At 40.9% G+C, this 23,285-nt stretch overlaps 1 protein-coding gene across 5 annotated transcripts in view; it reads right to left on the reverse strand.

Moving 5' to 3' along the window:
* Positions 1-23,285, reverse strand: part of LOC125775052 (protein slit) — a 173,183-nt gene that overhangs the window by 156 nt on the left and 149,742 nt on the right. For 2 of the 5 annotated variants that reach the window (XM_049445502.1, XM_049445503.1), the window contains exons 3-20: positions 13,432-13,503; positions 10,716-10,787; positions 8,855-8,926; positions 7,953-8,096; positions 7,601-7,836; positions 4,997-5,138; positions 4,772-4,915; positions 4,284-4,499; positions 4,040-4,197; positions 3,791-3,944; positions 3,490-3,708; positions 3,340-3,411; positions 2,870-3,238; positions 2,714-2,785; positions 2,501-2,644; positions 905-2,423; positions 651-822; positions 46-188 (exon numbers count right to left, since the gene is read on the reverse strand). In XM_049445502.1, coding sequence (XP_049301459.1) covers positions 46-188; positions 651-822; positions 905-2,423; positions 2,501-2,644; positions 2,714-2,785; positions 2,870-3,238; positions 3,340-3,411; positions 3,490-3,708; positions 3,791-3,944; positions 4,040-4,197; positions 4,284-4,499; positions 4,772-4,915; positions 4,997-5,138; positions 7,601-7,836; positions 7,953-8,096; positions 8,855-8,926; positions 10,716-10,787; positions 13,432-13,503 — 4,120 coding nt within the window. The remainder of the gene's footprint in view (positions 1-45; positions 189-650; positions 823-904; positions 2,424-2,500; positions 2,645-2,713; positions 2,786-2,869; positions 3,239-3,339; positions 3,412-3,489; positions 3,709-3,790; positions 3,945-4,039; positions 4,198-4,283; positions 4,500-4,771; positions 4,916-4,996; positions 5,139-7,600; positions 7,837-7,952; positions 8,097-8,854; positions 8,927-10,715; positions 10,788-13,431; positions 13,504-23,285) is intronic. The other 3 variants (XM_049445504.1, XM_049445506.1, XM_049445505.1) reach the window with 3 other exon arrangements.

The raw sequence follows: 23,285 nt of genomic DNA on the forward strand, positions 1-23,285 counted from the left end.
AGTGTATTAGATAGAAGCTAAGTAATCATAAAACGCCACACATACCTTTCTTCGGCGTACGACTTTAGCTGCGCAGCATTGATTGCCGCAACCTCCAACGCACTTCGCGTACTTGAGTGGTTGCCTCGAACGGCAATCGTTCTCTGTGTAGTATTCTCGCACCTGCTCCTTACGGCAAGTGTTGGCAGCTATTAGAATGTAATTAAAAGAATGTTAGCATTGTTTGATGCATAATTATTAAGCTGGTAAATTAACTAACACTACAAGCATGCGTTTTCAAAAACCTACTCTTCCGTAGAATCGGAATTTTGAAACGTTTTGTTGGTTTGGTTCAAAGGCCAAATTTGGTAACTTGTTGAGAGCCTCATGCACGAAAAAAATGTATAAATTTAAAATCTGATAAAAAAATCAAACATTTTTCGTTCGGTTAACGATTAGTTTAAAAGCGTATTAGCGATCGTTTTTTTGTTAAACTAAAATTCGGTTGTGCGAAATTTGCGCAATCTAAAAACAACGGAGAACAAAACATATTGTAATCCTTTTGGCAGATGAACATGAAAGCAAAATTAGTGTCTAATCCGATTAGTTCATAAAGTGTGTAAGAGAGATGAAAAAACAAACAAATTGATATCAAAAAGTTGTTGCTATACCGGAAGAGGAAGTTTTGAACGGGTCCTCGTCGATCACTAGCGATACAGATCCCTCACCTTGGTCGCAGTATTTGCCCTTGGTGCCCTTCTTACACTTGCACGTGTAGCCACCCTTACCGTTCGGCACACACTTTCCTCCCCGTTTACATTGATGATTCTCGCAGGGATTGATCTGCAATGAAGTAACGACCAACAAACGAGATCCAGAACATTAGTGTTTATCTAAACTTCATGTGAGTAGTAAGCGCTAATACCTCCTTAAGGATCACCGGTGTTTCCTGCATAAAATCATCATCCATTTCGCCTTCATTGTCCGCATCCAGCAGTGCACAGCCCGGTGTGATCTTTTGCTGCCGGGCGGCATTCAGGAAATCAACCTGCTTGTGATTAATCCACACTTCCTTCATGCAGCCCTTGAAGCTGGTCAGGTTGCGGAGGTGCCACTGTTTGTACGCTTGCTGGCCTGGCTCGGCCGGCAAACCTCCCAGATACATCGGGCTCGAAAGTTTCAGATAGTCCTTTGAACCTTCGTTAATGATTGAACGTGCCAGGCCACGGTCGACTCGTAGTGTAAAGTTTTTCTTTATTGCCAGTAACTCCACCATATGATATTTGCCATCGGCGACCATTTCGAAGCTGTACATCGTGGACACGGGATCGTTGCCAACGTCATAGCTTACGCGTATGCGACCATTAAACAGTTCCACCGCCAAATGCTCATTGTGGCCATCGTACATAAGCACACCGTTCTGCTGCGTGCTGCTAAACACGATCGTAACGTTCGCTTCCGGCTTGGTACGGAGCGGTTCCAGCTCGATGAACGAATTGTTGTGTAGGAACGTAAGGCTGGTCAGGTATTCACACCGTTTGCCCGAATAGCCCGGCGCACACTTGCAGATATAATCCGCACTCGATGGGTTCGGCTGGAAGCACACACCAAACTTGCATTCATGCTGCTGGCATGGCGATGTCTGTGGGTACATCATCGCAACCATCGGTGCTCCTTCGCAGAATTTACCCGTAAACTCATTCGGACACTTGCAGGTGTAATCATTAATACCGTCCACACACGTTCCACCATTTTGACACATATGGTTCACACAATCGTCGATATTGTCGGAACAGTTCAACCCACGATAGCCGGGCAAACATTCGCATGAGTAGTGTGTCGTATGATCGACACACTTGGCTCCGTTCTGACACGGATTAAAGTCCTTCCCGCAGAACTCAATCTTGCTCTCGCAGTACTCGCCGGTGAAACTGGCCGCACAGGAGCAACTGTACGAGTTTACCCCATCCACGCAAGTACCATTGTTCTGACATTTGTGATCCACACAGTCATCAATGTTAACCTCACACCGGGAACCGGAGTAACCATGCAGACATTGGCAACTGAATCTTCCCTCCTCCAGCACCGTACAGGTACCGTTGTTACGGCATGGATTACCATAACACGCATCTATCATAAACTCACAGTGCGTACCATGGTAGCCCGGTTTGCACTTGCACTCGTACTGACGCTCCGGCAGTGCACTGCATACGGCTTCGTTCTTACACGGGAAGGTATAGCACGCATCGCACTTGGACAGTATCTCATTGCTAACCTTGCCGGAGCAAACGAACTGGGTGGCTGGTGTCGAAAGGATTAGCTTATCCTTCATCAGTTCCGGCTCGGCGCAACGTGCAATGCCCGGCTCTACATAGTCCCGCTTAACCCACTCGGACAGCCAACGAAGCGAACAGTCACAGTACAGTGGATTACTTCCGAGCGCACTGCCAGAAAATGGGGGAAATACATACATATTAGCAATTTGCTTTACCGATCCGATCAATTCATTCCGACCACTTACATGTGTGTAATCGATTGCAGATCGTTAAATGTACCTTCGGGTATCATCGAAATTTTGTTACCGTGCAGCGAAAGCACCTTCAGATTGGTTAATCCGGACAACGCATGTTTCTGCACACACTGCAGATTGTTGTAACTTATGATGCTGAAAGCGAAGAAAGGTTACAATCGACTTATGACTGCAGCACGCACTTGCAACAAAAGCAAAACTTACAGCGTAGAGAGCTTGCTTAGGTTCGCAAACGTATTGTTGGACAGGATGCCGATCTGGTTGTTGCTTAAATCCCTGCGGTTGTAAAAGATTAAACATTAAAAAACACTGTCAGTCGTCCCCCTGGGCGAGTGCAAATCTTTGTATCGTGTAGCTTACAGTCTCGTAAGTGCTTTCAGATGGTTGATACGGTTGGAATGTATCATCGAGATTTCGTTCGACTCCAGATACAGCTCCGTCGTTTCGGCCGGGATGGATTTGGGGATTTCCTTCAGCTTGTTACGCGAGCATCGGACGACCGTACCGGTGCAGGTGCAAGACGGTGGACAGTAACCTTCACCGAGACAGCCCTGATCCATGTCTGAGGTGCACTTAAAGTCAAAGTGTGGCAAATCCTTGATGGGTACGTCCCGTACCTTCGATGGGGAAGTGCAACGTGCAGGCGGTCCATTCAGCTGTTTCTTTCGCAACCAGTCCGAAAACCAGGCAAGATGGCAGTTGCAACGGAATGGGTTTGAGGCGAGATTTCTGAGTAGAGGGAAATTACAAAAAAAAATAAACACATAAAACGTGTTCCCTGTGTAATCCTTCTTCCCAGTGCGAGATTACGGTGCTCCAGTGCTACTTACAGCTGTGTCAGTGATGTCAGGTAGTCGAACGAACCGGGCATCACGCAGGTAATAATGTTATCGTAAAGCGATCTAGAAATATCGAGCGTAGAAAGACAGGTCAGACACGTCTATTTCTCTGCATGCGAAGCTAAAAACAAAAGCACTTACAGCGTTTTTAACTGATGAAGTCCGAGAAACATCTTGTTGTGCACTTCGGTGATTTTGTTTTCGCTCAAAAATAGCTCCTGAATTCTGATGGCACCTTCGAAGGCATTCGGCTCGATGCCGGATATCTGATTTCTTCGCAAATCCAGCTTTGCAAGATTCGGCAACCGACCGAACAGTCCATCAGACTTAATGCGATTAAGCTCGTTATCGTTCAGTAATCTGGAGCGAGATTTCGAAGAAAAGTTAGCACTTCTTGGTAGGAGGCCAATAACGAAAACACAAAAACAGGACGAACGCTTACAGTTCCGTAGTGTACAGTGGAATATCACGCGGGATTTCTTTCAAGCCCCGACCAGAACAGTCAACCGTGGTGCGATCGCAATGACAAGCCGCCGGGCATTCCTGATCCATGCGACATTCGCCGGAATATTTGATCTTGCTGTAATCGTCCGTGCCTGCAGGAGCAAGTAAAAAGAGAACAACAAATGAAAAAACCTTCATTTAAAACCACCCAAAACTTCACAGGGATTAGGTAGCTGCGAAAGCTTACATTTGAACTTTTCATCCTTCAAAGCTTCAATCCGGCGGCGTTGCATACGCTTCGGCGCATCGCACCGGGCACCACTCGTTTCGATCGGATTGTGGTGCAGATAATCGCCCAACCAGCGAAGATTGCAATCGCAAATGAAAGGATTGCGTGCCAAATGTCTGCAAAAGGAAGGGAACCGATTCAGTAAAATGATTTACAAAAAAACGCTTGCGAATCGTGCTGACAGCCGTCTGGTGATACTTACAGTGTTTGGATGCTTCGCAAGGAGTCGAACGTTCCGTTGGCCAGTGACTGAATGTTGTTATCGTACAGTGACAAAAGGCTAAGATTATGCAGATCCTTGAAAGCGTCCCTTCGCACGCAACTGATTTCGTTTGCGTTCAGCAGCAGCAGCTGGAGTGAGGTTAATCCTTTGAAAACGCTCGCCGGTAAATCCTTAATTTTATTACCATAAAGAACACTGCAAAAGGCAAACCACGGAAAAGAAGGATTCAGTCACTGAGTGGCATGAAATAGAGCGAGCATTGGTGTAGCAAGTGGACGTAGTGTTGAGCTTTTACTAGACAATTTCGTGAAGGAATCTCTGTTTACTTATGATAAGAATTTTACATCCTCTTGCTTTCTACTCCGGTTTGGGTTTGCGTTAAATATTTCAATCTTCCCCTCTTTGCGAGGGCTCTTAAGAAATGGGACCGCTTCCGGACTTCTCTTTTTTATTCGCATACTACTTACAGCGACGTTAAGGACTTGAGTCCACTGAAGGCATCGTAGGCGACTCGCGAAATATTGTTATTTGACAAGTCTATCCGCTTAAGGCGCCGGTGGTTAGCGAACGCTTTCGGTGGAATTTCGGTGATGTAGTTCTGCTCGAGCCGGCTGTAAAAATATTTAGATTACATATTAATGCCCGAAGCGTCTGCGGCATGTAGCCGGTCGCGTACTCCCAAAGCCACTTACAGCTCGGTTGTGTCGTCCGGTAGTGTGGATGGTACCGTGGTGAGACTTTTCTCACGACAGTCCACTATTCCGTCGGCACAGCGGCAAGGATGTGGACAGAGGCTACGGCCACCGCACTCCATCGGTGCGTTCTCTGTCAAACCTGCGAAGTAAAAATTGTATCCAGTGTGAAAAATAAAATGTGCCGGGCGTTGTGGCGTGATTTGAATTAATTTATGGAATGGATTAAATTTTAAAAAAAATTAAATACACTCTGCTCAATGTTTTACGTCGGCCATGTTTTGAAGTCAATGACCAATGGAGCATTTGTTAATCTTAAATGGCGGATAGGTGAATGTATGAGTTCAAATATAAAACGAAAAATTATCTTGCTTATTTGCGCTTGAATGGTAAAAATGCGTCATTTATGCATTTAATTCTAATGTTTTTTTCATTTTGCCATCCGTGATTAAAACACGCATAACAAATTGAGCAATGTTGATATTAATAAACGCATCAATTAACAGTCAATGTTTGATTACATTAAATAAAGTGCAATCGTTTAATTTCATAGTCAGTATAAAAATTATGCTATAAAAAACTCAAGTTGTAAGTAGGAAATTCCTAGAAAAAGTAATGGTCAATTGAACAATCCATTATTTATCCATGACTCGCCGTGAGCTATAATTTATGTAGATTTTTAGCGATGAAAATCTGCTGGATAGACTAATTTCTGTAATTTCAATAGATTCCTGCATGACACAATTGATAAATAAAAATAATGAAATTGAACATAGAATAATGTAAGAGACATAATCGATTGCTTTGGTCTAGACATGTCGGCAAACTCCGTCGGAACATTTTGGACCGGTCGAATGGGCGATTATTTTTCCAGTAATTTGATTCTCATTGATCCAAACGCGTGACGGTGGGCTTTGTGTGGTGCCATTTCTAACCCGTGGCCAGACTTTCATCTGTTAGCACCGTATGAAGTGTGAAATTCGCAAACCAATGCGTGGCCCTTTTCCCTATGAGGACCAGCCGGACACACATACACGAAGGTGGCATAAATTAACATTTACATATTCATGAGTGTCACGTGCATGGAAAGTGTGTGCAATAGTGGCTCGGAAAATGAATCCTGCCATTGTGGACCATGTTCTGCTGCATGGTCCTTGGGGTGTATACCAGGTGCGGTGTCCAGATTGCTTCTGGTTTTCGCGGTTCTTACAAACGTCCACAACCATTTCGGTGATGGTGTTGATGATGATGACACGGTACGGTAGTGTGCATGAAGGTTTATGAGTTTCTCCCCCCTGCAGCAGGAAATGCACGGGAAGTGCACGACAAGGCGTACGTAGAAAATTGATGGACCCATTTGCAGTAAAATTTACCTTGCACAATCACTCAATGGCGTGGCACATTTGAGTAGTGTTCAGCCAGAAACCAGCGTTTGACCTGCTTTCAAATGCGTGCAATTACAAATCGTGCGTTCAGCCTGATAGCACCGTTGTTGACCATCGGATCAGAACCACTTTGTGGTGGATTTGATTGGTTTAAATCTACTGCAGGATTTTTATTTTCGCGTTTTACTCTCATCCGATCTCATCTGCCGGAAGCTGCCGTTTTTATCCGCCACATGACACGAATGAGATTATTTCTGAATGCAATTTGCATTTGATTGTGAGCGAAAAACAAGGAAAAACTGACACCCGTGTACCATGTCGTTGTCGTTCGAAACTTCATTAGAATGGTGGGAAAAATGAATGAGTGTCCTAGCACGTTTAATATGGTTTCGCGCCAAGTGTCGGACGTGTTTGGATACTACCGAGTACTCCGCTGCAGTGCGCTACCGTAATTATACTGAACACAGAAGAGAAAAAAAACAGGTTGCACATTTGCGTGTGTCGCATAATAAAAAGAGAAATTAGTTTATGGTGGCACATTTTTATAAGAACGTGAGTTAATATCCCGAGGGCTTCCAGCAATTGTTGGGTAATTTATGGTTCGTGTCAAACAACATACTTAAGTTTACTTCAGTGACCGAAACACTGAGTGCAAAATATGCACGTGTTTTATAGTACAAAGTGTAGCTAATTTATGCGAATATAACAAGAGTTGGTCATCAATCGATAAAAAATTACTCAGAAAGGTTTGCACTTTGTAGGGTCTCTTTGAAACGTTCTCTGGTATTGAAAGTTAGATTATTCCGAATTCTTCTTGAGGTTGATTGACTGCCCACAATTGTACCAAAGCCATCCAGTGCAATACACCAAGGACATCGAAGGCAATTAATGTATTTTCATCGATGCGTGAACATGGATTATACTGGAGTCTCTAAAGCCACACCCGTACACAATGTTTCATTCTAGATGGATTTCAGAAAGTGAAGACAAGACTTCCTAGCTGTGCACCACACGAATGACACAAAAACAATTCCATTGCGTGTGGTCAATGTTGGAGTACATACTCGTTGGTCGTATATGTCAGTTCCCATGTGCATTCGCTTAGGAACAAACAACCATTATGTGGGACTTCCAGTAGCAGCCATTCATTGAATGGGATCCACCTTGATCTACCAGCAGAAACTGGATTATGACGGCGTGTTTGGTCATCCTCACTTACCGGAACATTTGAACTCCTGTTCGTGCAGATCGGCCACATTCTGTCCCTTGAGCTGGCCGGGTGAATGGCACCGAGTGTACGGTGCCAGACGTGATGCATTCTTCAGATACCGAGCCAACCACGAAAGATGACAATCGCACGCAAATGGGTTTTCCGAAAGGCGCAGCGCCCGCAGGCGTGGCATTCCGGCAAACATGTCGCGCGGTAGCGTGGTGATGTTATTGTTATTTAGGGTTCTGGAAGGGATTCGAAAATAAAAAAAAATCGAAGTTTGGGTGAGTTCTCGGTGTGCACGGAAGTAATTTCATTTCGAATGCCTCGATGGGACTTTGTCTGGTCATGCAACACTTACAGTATTTCCAACTCTGTCAACCCTTTCACGGCACCTTCATCCAGGCAGGTGATTTGATTGTTGTCCAACTGTAGACTACGCAGTGCTGGTGCTCCCTTAAACGCACGCTTCGGTACGGCGGTAAGTGCATTGTGAGACAAATCCCTGCAAAGGCGAAGATTTGTTATGAATGAAAGATAAATTTGGTATTTCCATAGAGCTACCACAGTTTAATCGCTGAGTGTTTATTTAATGAAACTATTTCACAGTATCAGTTTATTTGAACGTTGGATTTGTGTAGTGTTTTGAATTGAGTTTATGGCTCGAGAATACTGAGAATAATGAGAATACTCGTCGAACTGCAGAAACATCGATAAAACGACACATAATGATAGTTAGCTAACTCACATAGAAACTAAGATTTTATGAGATACACTTTTACAACGTCAATCATGCGAAGAATTGTTGTTTATATTATTAAAACAATAAACCCTTTAAATAAATCAAAAGTGTCGACAGCTTTAAAGCTTTAAATATTCATGCAATCAATATCAACGGAAAATGAATCAAATTTATTTCAGATTGTGGATGATGTTGACTAAAATATGCAAAACTGAGGAATTTGCAGCAACTGAAATGCAAAATGGCAAATTAGTCTCGAGTTCAAACGAAAGAATGCCAAATAGTAAACTAAATCTCTAAACCATCTGGTTTGGAGCAAAAGATGACTGAAAACGAAAAACCATAGCAAATTAGGATCGATTTAGTTCGAAAGTATTTCAGCAGCTTTCGTTCTAATGATTGTAGCACATTGCTAACATGAAATATGGCTACATTTCTGATAGAAAAACACATAAACACATAATCACAACGAAGAAAACGAAACGACGAACAGAAATCAATCACTACAAACTACTACTTACAATCGTAATAAATTAGCGGCACTGGATAAAAAATTATCTGGTATTGATTTTAAGCGATTGCTATTAAGCCGTCTGGAAATAAAAGGAAACAAACAGAAGATAATCATAATTATAATAAAGATGAAAACAAGAATAAGGTAAGCGAAACTTGTGACAAGAATGAAACAAGATACAAGATATGTAGAGTGAGAAACAAGCGAGTAAATGTGTGTGGGCAGTTGGAAGTTCATGGAGATCTTGTGACACGAATAAAAGCAGTCGCCGTGTATGAAAAACGTGTGAGTACGCGATTTCGATCACATCCAGACTTAATTAAAGAATTGTCGCTCGAAGGAATACGCCCTCTGTTGACTGTTGCTGACGCCAGTTTCTGCGAACTATGCTGATCCGGCAATAAGGGTGCTCATTCGCACTCTTACCCTCATTGTTTTTACTACAAGCAAAAGGATGAAGGGGAATATGGATTTGTTTGGCCAAGTAGTGCTGCTGCTGTTTCCTGCCAACTTCGAAACGGAAGGAGGCGTGATCAATTATGTCAAAGCGATCGTAAGACAGGGAATAACGAGAAGCAACGGATAATTAACGGAAATCGATTTTCAATCGCAAAGATTCCAAATGGTCTGTTGTTTAAGCTCACCCACTCGGTGCTATTTTAACGACTGCGGTCAATGAATGGTTTTTCTGTTTTTACAAGTTGACCACCAACGACGTGTTGGAACATAAGAAACACAAGAAACAACCAAAAATGTTGTATTTCTTGCGGAAAAAAGGAAATGAGAACGGTTTGTGACTTCCGTAGTACTTTTAATATTAATATTAATCAAAAGAATTATTTCTCATTTTTCATCCAAATTATATCTCATTTTTTGTGTGTTAGGACTTCGTTTTAGTTTCATAACATTGAAACACAATTTTTGTCGGTCTTTTTCTAACAATTTCGAAACAAAAAACCACTTTTACCGTTTGCTAATCATGTGCCATATATTTAGAAGTCCATTGATACCTGTCTCATGAATCGATCGTCTGCATCCGTATTGATCGATAAAAACCACCCCAAAAAGAGGAGAGACCGTGCTCCGTTGGATTAAAAATATTGCAAATAGACCGTGTGCCAAGCAGGGTAACTCTAATAATTCAAACGATTTTATTTGTGTCCGCGGTACCTTTTGACATAAAATAGTTGTAAATAATGCCCATTAAGCAACAGCCAATGGAACATAAATTAATACTAAACTGTCTGCAACCAAGATTATATAGGATGATATTAGACAATAAAGAGAAAAAAGATTCATTTTCATCGTTGAAAAGAGAAGCAACTAGTTTATCCATTCAATTGACTAGACCAAACTTCCTCTGTCGTTTTTTATATTTAGTTGAAACTTTTTCCTGCCATTTATTTGAAATAATTCCTCTGAAAGATTATTGCAGAAGTTCCAATAAAAATATGTAAAGCATTCAAATGGAATTACGATATTTTCTGTCACAATATTTGCATTGAATGCGAGCAAAAGCCGTACATTTCGATTTCACCAAATCATGTGATTGTGTAAACAAGCGCATAAAGTTGACTGATTGACTACGACAGGTAATATCCACTCGGCAGACAGGTGATTTGCCATCGTGTCTTGGTTAATATGAATCAAACCTGTTGTGGGTGCGAAGTCGAATGGTATTTTGGGGAGGAAATAGATGAGATGTTGGTGACATGAGTCGTTCAACCAACTGTGTCAAACCGGATCTAGCATCTAATGTGATAGGTTGTATTTTTGAAGATTTTGTGACATTTGCACATTGAGAAAAAAAGGAAGTAGGACGGAACTTGGTATGATACAGACGGAACACAATCGAAATCATTACTTACAATCTTTCCAGCGATATCAGATCGTGCAAGGCGTCCTTCTCGATGGTGTAGATATGGTTGTCCGTCAGTTGCCTGTAAATTATAATTGCGAATGGAAAATATTGGTTACACGATTTTAGGCTAGAAAACATACATTTAGTTAAATTACGAGATACTTCGAAGAGAACAAGCAAGAAGCAGATGGAGCGGATTTTATATTCCATGAATATTGATCGATGCTACTGATAACTATAAAACGAGCCGAAGGCAAATAAAGTTGTTTTGAACACTTTAATCTGACAGCCCTGCCATTGAGTAGGACTTAATGTTCGCCGGAAACTTAAAAGAAGCCATTTACCTATAAATATTAATTTGATTACAAAATTAGCATGCGTTTTCGGCAACTTTTAGGTATCGAATTTCTGAGGACATCTTAGGGTTTTCACTATGACAAACATATAATTTTATTTTGGGACAGGCGATGCTAAATTTTCTTACATGGTCTATTAAAATTTACGTACGAAAAAAAATATGAATATTAGGTTTGTAGTAATTAACTCATAAGATGTTTTAATCTACACTATCAACACTATTTCCGATATTAATGACTCGAAGAGTTTCAAGTCCGAATAATTGTAAGCGCGAAAGTGTTGACTGAAAGCTTTAAGTTAACAAAAAAGGGTCCATATATTTGTTCATTTTCAGGAAGCGATTGTATGTCCATTTAGCATTTAAATGTTGAATTAATTGAAACTGAATCCATTGCCGGTGCTGTTCAATTCGTGTTACGGCACGACTCAAACCGTCTGCGGGTTAGTAACACAACCGGAAGAAGTTATCTTTAAAGTGACTGTATCAATTTTAATGCCATTTCTTTTTTGCCCTTTCGATCAGTGTGAAAGGTACCACACCATTTCCGGTGGCCAAATAAAAGCCTCGCATCGATGTAACACTATACCTGACCGCTGCTTGGTTCGTAAAATTATTCCGAATTCGCCAAAAGAAGACACAAAAGCACGAGTCTCGTGTTATTTCAGCTGATGCCCGTGTTTGGAGTGTTGCTTAAAATGAATTATTTTTTCGTCATTCTCTTCAGGAAAGGTAAAACCCGTAATGAAGCTCTGAGAATAACTTTAAAGTATTTTGATCGTCAAGCGTCGGTAAACCCTAAGTTCAAGGGACGTATTTGTTGCTGATCCGAGAGATAATTATTTTAAACTTACGAGCTTCACAGTGGGATATAGAAACAGAAAAATATACATTTCATCGGCATGATGTGTTTGGTTGTGAAGGAAGACTAGGAAGACCGATGGGAAATATCTCATATTCCACTTATGTAAATTAATGATCAGCAAACACAATGCCCGTCTGCTGCGTTCAGTGAAAGTGGGACAGTTGCTTTGAATTTGTTGAAATTATTTGGACGATGTCCAACTGGTTCTCCAAGGCATAAAACTATGATGTCCCTGCTGGGCAGTGGACCAGTAAAATACATCACCACCATCGATAGACTGAGCGTGATTAAATCGATGAAAGTTAGGGGAAATGTGATTGGGAATCGATTAAAATGATAAATAAATGAGATCCAGCCTAGCGGGGCGGATGGTATGAATAGGGAATTTGAATCGGTAAATCTTCATCCTCTCTCGAGGGTTGCACATTTGAATAATGAGTTGTCGATGGTGCGGCATCGAACCTTCGAATGTCTTCAATGAACTGTATGCGAGAGCTCATAAGCGTAAATCATTCGGACCTTCGTGGTGAAAATACATTTTTATGGCGACACTAAACAGTGTCATTCCGGCACGTCTGGCATCATTTGTGTTTCCAGCGATTGGTCTCTGGAGCGCCATCGTGTCCTGCATGATTTCCATTGATTAGCACACGTTGCTAATGATCTCAACACTATTGGTGCGATCGTACCGAACGCATATATCAGTCCAGGATGTATCACCTTTTTTGTACTGCTCGAAAAAGCCACTTTTTTACGTAAAATACAAAAGATGCCTTAACGCAGCTTTAATTTTGTGTGTTGGAAAGTCGGTTATGCTTTCCTATTTCATCACCATCCGTTCCGTTCGTCAACACAACGTAACGTAGCAAATGTTTGAAAAAGCGTCTCTGAGACAACATTCCAATGGACAAGTTTAACTGCATACTGGGTAACTTCATTTCCGCCATGTTTCCACCGGAAGTCTATGTTGATCGCCGAGCGTTAGACAGCGGTACATTGGCTTCAGGACAAGGGTAATTTTGGAAAGCACTTCGCGTAACACTATTAAAACCATCTACCAGCGGATGTTGGTGCTACTGAGGGAGCATTGGTTCCACAGGACATTCTATCGGTGGTTTTCACTTGTCGCTGTGCCTGTTCACGGTTGTGGTGTAATTAGTTTAAAAAGAGTCGTTCGCTCACTTTCCATACGACGTTCGTAGCTTTACCGGTACGAGTCAATGATGTGGTCTAAAGGGAGTGGAGCTAAAGGGCAACAACGCGTCGTACCGTGTTGCTGATAGTTCGCACAGTTTTAAAGGGGGGAATTTTCGGATTTTATTTAATTACTGCAAGACGCCCGGCAACATACATACAGGCGGAAGTTGGCGACCGACTGCTCTTGTTTTATCGCTTAAACATCTTAGCCTTTTACTTCGATACTTTCAGCTCAATGTGTTGGAGCATGAGTGATATAACAAGGCAATGCTAGAAGCAAGATGGGGTAAAGAAAACTTTACTTACAGTATTCGCAGCTTCGCCAATCCTTGCAAGTCGGACTCGTAGATGACACTGATGTTATTGCCTTGCAGATCCCTGGAAGAAGACGAACGAGAAAACGAATGAAGTCAATTAAGTGGAAGGAAAGGCCATCGGAAATGGTTATACTTTGATCTACTGGGGATGTGAGAGTACCATAAATGAATTAGCAGAAACGGTTTAATAATATTATTCGAAGCAATAGTTTCTTTGCAAAAACTTGTCCTGTGATTGACTGTTAAGTGGAAGTCTTTAAATGATGGAGTAGAAATTATTTCGAAATTCTCGTTTTGGAAGAGTTCCAGATTGAATAATTAAAGGATTTTATCGAATTAAATTTAACATGACACTTAGACGTGAAGTGAAAGTTAGTCGGTTATAATTTAATATGTCCAGTACTATTAGAAAACATAGTACATAGTTTTGTTCTAGAGATATTTATTTTGACTGGACAACATTATCATAGGATTTATGTTTCCCAAAAACAGCTTGAACGGTCTTCAATAGAAACAACGCAAAGTGATATGCTGCAAAGGAAGCGAGGCATCACGATGGACAAAAACTTTTGACACAGCCCTATGTCTAGCCTATTGTCTAGATACATGAATTTTCTAACTATACTTCTGGCAAAAGGTCATCCCGACACCGACGTCAGAGAGTGTTTAAAATCCTGTCCTGAGACTCTTTACCTTAAGCACTCATGTTGGGGCCTATTTTATTATCGTCATTATGTTACTTATGGTTCCATGTCGGGATTCGGTCAGAGTGGGACGTTTCATGTTTATTTTGAACCAATCTTTGTCTATACCAGTAGCTGGACGATGTAGAGCTTAATTTTAGTCATGTACTTGAAGTTTGTGTGCGTCGTTTACACAGAGAACACAATTAATTGCGCTATAATTGCATTTTCGGTTGCTTTGAAGATAATTGAAGCATAAACAGATAGTGACCAACTTATGTAGAATAGTAATGTGTACACATTAACGAAGGAATCCTTAATGAAAACTATTTCCATAGAGGTTTAGATGTTTGTCTGGAATGTTACGCGATATTATGTTTTAAACTATTATTTTGACCCGTTAAAGAGGTTGATATTTTAAAATGGTGAATATTTTTCAATCCAGCTCCTCCTGTTCAGCTAAACTTGTTTAATATCATGTGATTGGACTTATTTGCACTATTTCAATTCGATCATTTTATTAATATCAAAGAACATTCATATGCCGAGAAGATGTCCCGTGTGACATATCAATTCTGCATAAATGGCCATTATGATAAACACGGGCACAAAACTTCAAGACACATGTCTCATGTAAATCGCACAAAAATAGCCAAAAGCGCATGTTGAGCAAAAAAACTGTAACGGAAATTCTAGTTCACATTGTCGTACATCTTTTGCCAGCTGTTAATATTCATGACACATTTCGCTCGAATTTATGCTTCTTCACATTTTTCGACAACATGTGCTCGGTTTGTTTCCCTCGGACGGAGACATACATCCGTTTGCATCTGGGCGAATGTTTACACACCGGATTTACGAGTGTTTGCACTTGGCGAAGAACGAAAGCGAGCAGATGAAAGGGAAATTGATGTGAGGAACGTAGCGGTAGATTCGAACGGACGGATGGATTCGCTCGATCTCGTATCTCAGGTCCACAAGGTGAGATAGCCCGGAGGTGATGAATCTTCTTTTAGAACCCAAAATTCTTCAGCTGTTGATGTTGTCGCTACTGCATTGTGTGCATGGTACGGTGTTGTATAGTATGAATGCATCAAGAGTGGGTGCATAAAATAAATAAAATGTTGCACTCGTCCCACAATCACCACACTCGGAGGTCGTTCCGGGATATGTACGGAGAATATTTTTGAGCAACAAAAAATATAGTTGCAACTGCATTAGAACGCTTTGTTGCCTCGGTGTAGGATGTGGTATGTACAGCATATGCGAGCGGAAGATACAACAGCGTATCCATCGTACCACGCCGAATGGATGGATGAACGGATGCAGATGAAGCTGCATCAAAATATTTCACCAAAATGGAATCCCGTCCAATGGAGAATCAGTTGCAGCGTTTCTCACTTGAAATGATGTTGATGGAACCATTTTCACTGCCCCCCTTGTGTGTGGGTTGATATGAACGTTTGACTTGATTCACCCGTACACTGTATGCATCATGCTCCCTGCGTCATCATGCCCCCTTCTACAGATAGTAGTTGCCCTGTGAAAGCATTCACTAGCCGTCGTACGCTATGAAACCTCAATGTAAGTGAGAAAAATGGCACCCAGCGTACAAAAACCTTCTGATTGAATTCCCTACAATTCCACAAAAAAAGAGTACAAGTGTACTGGTGGAATGGGAAGTGGTGACTCTTGGTGACTCCTCACTGTTTTCCCTTTTTAACAAACGAACTGAACGGCTCTCGGAGCCGCAACCGGAGAAAAGGATAATGCGAATGTCATGTATGGGGTAATGGTCGACGCACATTATGGGAGAGTAAGCAGATTTTCGTGTCGGTTCGAAAATTATAAAACCGATTGAAGTGCTTTAGACGCCATTAACCTGCACATTCGGTACCTTTTTTTTGGTGGCGGTAATGATAAGGCATTGCAAGGCACATAACATCGACCGTAGAACTCTTTTTGTTGCTTATGATGGGGTATATTTTGCTGTATGCATATTTGGTTAAATGGCTATCGATAATTGCTTCATTCTTTTTGCATTTATTTTTGAGGAATTTGAATCCGTTTTTTACTGGAGATTAATAGCTTTGTGTAGGATTATGAATACGTCCTTAACAGACCATGAAGTTGTTGATGATTGAAGTGTATCCAAACCAGCTGTAAAAAATATTTAAAAATCAATGATAGAAAATCATATTTTTATTTCGTGTATTTCTTTAGAATTCATTTATTTGAAGTATTTACTTCTACAATTGTTTGAAATATCTCCACCATATGTTTTCTGATTTGGAACGTGGTTCAATTATGGTTTAAGCAATTCAATATTTGTCCCAAAGTCATAGCAGCTAGTTGATGTTTCATATATGATTAATAAAAAACGCGTCTCTTTTGATACTTCATGTTCACATAATCTTTTTACTACCAGCCAAATTTGGATAAAACATTCCATGATAAGCTTGTCAGTGCTTGACATGACATGTAATCATGGTAATATGACGCGGACAGCATTTGGGGACATAAAATCATTTTTTCAACGCTTTTTTATTTTGCTTTTTATGGATTGCAGATTTTAAAAAGGAAGTTTAACATTCCGGGAGGTCGTGGATCAGCAATCGTGTTGATATTTCTTTTTTTGACATAATATGAAATATGCATTAACATAATATTCCCATCTCTTGTACAGAAAACTCTTCGAAAATGGTATGCATTTTTTGCATGAATGCCTCAACAAATAGGACGTTGGCTTTCGGAATCGATTGTGACAGGTGTTGTGGGTTTGCATGTTTGATGCACATTAGATACCATAAGCGGGACAATGATCATCTAATCAGCTATGTGTGTCCACACCGCTTTGTCTTCCAGCTCGACAAAACCGAAGCGAAGCTACAAAATAACAATGAAGTTAGTTTTGAATTGGTTCATAAATTAACTGAGAATGGAATTTGATGAGCTGATAACGCGCTTCACCGACACTTCGTGGTTGGCATGTACGGTTCATGTATGTATTCACCACCGTGTCCCTGTGATGGTGACGGAATGGGAGTTGACAACATGAAGCGGGAGCATCCTCAGTGACACCGCCAGCACGCTGTTGTTCGATGCTAATGTCGAGTAATAAATGGGTTTCGGTGAAATGGGCCCACCCGGTGTTAGCTAGCATGTTTCATCCATGCAAATATGTATGCATGTAGCAACAACACTGTATGCGGCTGTATGCGGGAAAGTGCACGTAAGAGGCCTCTTGTGGTCTATCGTCGCTTCATCATCGCCGTTCATACAGTGCGGATGACATTTTCTGAGCTATCGATCCCGTGGACGTGCGAGCATGCTAAACAACGCCATGATTAGAATTTATAATCACCACACCTTGATCTCCACTTCTCGGACGTTTTGGACGTATTAACACACTTCTCCAGGGATCAACCATACTTCAGGGAGATTCGTTGCTGAGTATCCCTTTTGAATATTTGTGTTTAACTTAACAGGTTGATGTTTAGATTTGGGTCGAAAATTAAGGATTGGATGGTTTCAACGGGAATAATTACTGTACGACGTTCCTAGTAGAATTTGAAAAGGGTTTGGCAGGTATCAAAATAACTTTGAATTCAAAATATGTATCTTTCGCTATGCTTACACGGAAAACGTCAATTTATGTCAGACTTACAGCGTTTTTAGATGCGTAACTATTTTTAATTAAGGATACCAAAACACAGTATCAATTGCTAAAAGTATCTCTACAATACATTGACAAAGGGATGTCATCGACAAGGTTGGATCGTGGAATAAATTAGTGGAAAAAGATTCCAACACAGACACCAACTTCAATGTCAAGAGTGAGAAATATGGAGGTCAGAAAGGTCGAGTATAACAAATATCTGGCAAATTTATTCCCCGCATATCACGACCAAGTATTGGTCAACCTCTTGAAGCACTCTGAATATAATTCTTCATCGCTTCTCTTCGAAAGGAAAAGCGTCTTTACGTCAAGGATGTTAGTCTTCAGGACGACACCGTCTTCTAGAGAACATTCCAACAGCATTCTCCACAGTCCGTCCCCAGCACGTCAAGACAGATTTGTGCTCCAGAAACGAACATTCTACTTTCCTGTTTTCTAAGTTCCAGTCGGAACACCGTGTAATGGAAATGGGAAGCACATTCATTTCCGTTCTCAAGTGTCGGTGAGTGTACATGAAAGCCGAGCCAAAGCTGCATCGAATGATGTTCATAAGAACCGGGAAATACTACAACCATCACAATTTATACAGTATCTCTGTGGGTTAGGCTTGTCTTTCGGAAGGACTCAAACACGAATGTGCTGAGTGTAGATGAGCATGTAATTATGTATGTTTACAGATATCATAAGACATGTGGAAATCCAAATGGTAGGTGTGTATTTCGCCAGGGAACTGCCAATTTGCGGTGCCAGCAATCTTGTAATCCGGCAATGTTTGATTGCAGGAGAGAGATGATAATAGGCGCCAGAGGTCAAAAAAGCAGGAAACCGATGTTATGGAAAGCCGTACCAGTGAGGTTGTGGTATAGTAGGTTTTCCTCCGCAAGGTTGCTATGCTATGTGACCAAATTAGTAATTTAGCCGACGTTGAAGAATATTTGGAGCATTTAATTAAACCGCAGTCGTGTGGTGGATGGATGATGATCCGAACATAACTGGTACGTGATGATGAGGTAGATAAATTCCTTATTTAACATCTTGTGGACAACACAAGTTTTGATTTAGTTAAATAATTTAGTCCAGCGACACCAGAACTATGTGATAGGAATGAAATCAGTCGTCGGAGGCGAATATGCCTAGCAAATAGTTATTGATTTAATATTTTCAATATAAAAAACGAATATCAGCTTCAGACGCTGACAATACGCCCGAAGCCGTAATAATTAATTATAAATAAATAAATAAATAAATAAAATAAAAAACGAATGATGTAATGAGATGTGGGTATCAGTACCAAATAATTGTTGGTTTAAGATAATTGATGTGTAAATGAGCTAGTTTATCCTATTAATTACCTCGTACTTATATCGTTTATAGAAGATCTCGTTCGACGCAAAAGACACGCATAAAAAACTCACATTCTTGTTAAATTCTTGACCCTTTCGCGCAAGTCTCTTTACCACTCGACAACAAGTCAGTCATGAACAGATACGAAACGTGATAATTAGTCCTATTTGTGTAGTTAATTAGGATAATTTCAATACTGTTAAGTTGAGGACATCCAGGAGAGAAAAAATACAATCATCGAGCCTTTATGTTTGCACAAGGGTTAGCGAAAGTAAGATCTACCAAACACATCCATGAACGTAACACGACCGTTGTCGCTTCCCTAAGGATAGGGTTGTGTTGGGTAACAAAAATAGAATGCTAGTCTAGTTGAGCGGAGAGTTCTCCCCAAAACCAGACACATGATGGATACAGATAATCTTAAGCCGCGTGATGCATCTGTCTTTCAACAATGAAATCTGTACTGATGGTGGGTATCCCGATTGGCTGAGTAAGATAGACACAAGCAAAGGGAGACACATGATACCAAATCAAGAAAACCACATTTGAGAAGTGAGTTTTTTCAACCAAAACATTACAACAAGTTACACCATGACAACCGAAACCGCCTGTTTGGAACCTTAACAACCTGCCGTGAGTTCTAAAGATTGTTAATTATTTCGTTCTACATCATCCTCGGTACCAGAGTTATGTCGACAGATGTGTTAAAGCGGTCTCCAAACTCTTTCTTCGCCGCAGCACAACTAAGAATAGAGTGTTCAATTGACAAAGGTTGAGCACACAAATAAAGAACAACTCTATCCAGCGAAACATAGACAATATGTTGCGGGGATAGCTGTGAGGCACACAAAAACATAAAAAGAAACTGGAAAACCCAGATCAATGGATTTACGGAAGCTTAACAAAATTGACAGATTTGACAAATAAAGACACGACGTAGCCTCAAGCTGACAGCTAACGACGTGACTAGGCCGCGATGTGAGTTGAACAAGAGTGAAGCATTAAAGCAGTCAATATCAAATCAAAGTCTAACCTAAACATGAAGCATAGCTGACGATTCGTGGACTTTGGATTAGCATCCATTCGATTGTTGAATAGATTGTTGGATATTTGATGGAATACTCCACACTGCAAAATGAAGATTGGAAAGTAATGTTTTATCTTGATGTTTGATCGGAATCGAAATACCTGAATCATTCGAAAGCATATAAAGTCTAGCATGCAGTGAATTTAATCAAATCGTTTAAAGCTATAGTTTGAATTGATTATAAATTTCACTTTAATGTTTCTGGCGTTCCAGAAGCGTCCGCAAGTCCCAGTTTGCTGGTTTTTCTAAGTGAATATTGTGACAGTTAAAAGTTATTGCTGTCCGATTGAGTAATCGCGCAACTTTAAGACTACATTTCAAAACACTTTTGACAACGAAGACAGATTCCTCGGACAGCGACGTAAAACGGTCAACGAGGTTGCGGGATTATCATAATGGATAATGTCCCGGCGTGTCGTAAACTGTGCCTCGACCATTTTGCCATTCGAAGCAGCTTTAGACGAGGTGAGAGATTGTTAAAGCCACCAAAAACAGATAAACAGCTGTTATGGCACAGCTTCATCTTTGCATTCCTTGTTCTGTTATTAAAATATGGCAATGATATAAAATATTTGCACGAGATTCCGAGGTTTAACTGGCGCTTAAAATGCTGTGTAACCACACCGGAAGTAATCGGTGGATCTGGGACATATTAACGCGCTGTAGCTAATCGACCCTTACTCTGGCTCCGTTTAGCTTGGGACCAAAACAACAAACTTTTGATAAGCACTCACAAAAACACACATTTTATGACTTCTGCCCCTTTTCCGGGTCCATTGCCTGAAGTCAAAAGGATACGCATGCATTGGCCATTGGAGAAGCATCCTGGTAGCCATTTCGTACAAAACGTTCCATAACATCCGACAGGAAAGGGTCGATAACTTGAACCGCCGTCAAAGCCAGACCATCAACCAGCAGCAGAAGGTGTGTGAGAAGGGCTTGGCATGCTCGTAAAAAGCGTTGAACGAGTAAATTTCAAGCCAAATTGATTTTCAACTTCAGGCAAAGAGGTTAAATACTTAATCTGATTTATGCTTTCAGATAAAATCATCCGTTTTTCCGTGCTCGAGTGCTGAGGCACGTCGCGTTACCGTGACCTGGTAGCACAAAGCGTTGAATTCGTTGGTGAACCGTGGCACGATGCATTTCGGGTGGTGAGACTTTTGGGTTCTACCTTTGTTGACCATTCTACACTTTGTTTTTCTCTTTAGCTGCCCCTTGTTCACAGCGGTAAACTCAGTGCAGATGTTAGTGGCAAGGAATTGCATTTTAGCGGTTACAGAATGATCAAGTTTTTCGGTGTCTTAGCACTTCCAGCAGCGATATCGAACGGACGTTAGATGTAAATGCTTACCTGAAAATAGAGAGAAAGAGAGAGGAAAGATATGGTTAATTGACCGATTAATTATTACAAGGAGAATACAGGTGCGAAAAAGGAACCAGTTAATGAAAGGAGGAATTTTATCAGACTGAAGCGAAGAAGATGACAATCATGCTGCCGGCTAATTAAGATGCTTTAAAGGTTTTGTAGTCAGATTATCTTCGAAAGAGAGAAATATTCTAACTGATAAAAAGGTGTTATGAAAGCTTCCCAAATTATTCGAATAGGTTATAAAGACATTTTAATTAAATTGTTCAAAGTCGCGATGAAATAAAGCGAAATGCATTTCTCAATTAATATTTTGAGAATTTTCTTCTAAAACATAATATTTTTCGATATTTAAGATGGAATTTCCTGTAAAATTATCCTGCATGAGTTACATTATTATCCCTCGTCAGATCTTCATACTGTTCGAATCCTTGAATTATCAGTGGGAGAAAAGAAAGTGCGTTCAAGGGTGCGTTTATAAACCGATTATAGTCTTCCAATTGAAAACGAACAACAAAACATGCTTCTATTGCTACATTTCACCATTACTAAGGAAAAGATTTACTTCTCTAAATCCCACCCATCGTACGTCACGGAATCCTTCACGGAGGCTTAGCTAGACGAAATCTTCTTAGGGGCAAAATACAACCAAGCCGAAAGCAATTTTTGCCTACGTTCAGACATAAATCAATATCTCTTTAGATAGTTTGATTTCGTGACTGTTTTATTGTATCGTCCTTTGTTAATCGTAAACTATCCGAGCAAAAGCCCATGTCTGGTGTGAATAAAAGTATCAACCGTTACGAGGATTTTAGAAGATACCGGCATCAGAAATCGAAAACACACAAGCCAGATCGGTGTATGCACTAGGAACAGATGGGCCAGAGAAAACGGTCAAGTCTATGGTCATAAATTGTTTAGAAACGAATTTAATTTCACTCGTACGATTTGTTAGTCTGTCCAACGACAGAAGAGTTGGCGTGTGGTTTGAGCTTTCGCTAGAAATTCGGTGATTAATGGGACCTACACCATCACCAGTTGGGTCGGGCAGGTCGTCTGTTCGCCACAACCTCAGATGATGCATCGAATATCAATCGATGTGGTCAGGATGGCATCTTTTGTCGGATGCGGATAGCGTGACTAACCATCACGTATCCATATTGACACACTTGGCATGAAAACGCAGTCGAAGTTATCGAGGGACTTTGCCGAAGAATGGTCCAAATATCATCGACCAACGTTAATTGTTGCGACACTCATAAATCTCCGAGACATCCATGTCCAGAAGGTACATGCGTGCATGCATCGTGTGCGAGCGTTGGCGTGTTTTGGATGCTTTTCCACGCCATAAGACTTGTGCAGTGAAGCGTGATTGTAAGAATTATGAATACCTTTGTTTATACAACGATCCGTCTTGAAGAGGGATCATAAATTTTTTATTCCGCCTCAATCTGACCGAATGTAGACAGTCGCCAAACATGTGCACCACCTCCGCAAAGTGAAGCGGAACGTATAAAAGGTACCACGTATCGGGGTCGAAACAATACGTCAAATTAATGGTTCCTGACAAGATGATTTGATTATGCAAAATAGCAGCAGCGCGGAGTGTACAGCTTTCGTACGATGGTAAAAACTCCCCAGGCTTCATAATTGGAACCATTCTTTACAATAAATTAACTTA

Source organism: Anopheles funestus, chromosome 2RL (assembly GCF_943734845.2).
Source record: "Anopheles funestus chromosome 2RL, idAnoFuneDA-416_04, whole genome shotgun sequence".
NCBI lineage: Eukaryota > Metazoa > Arthropoda > Insecta > Diptera > Culicidae > Anopheles > Anopheles funestus.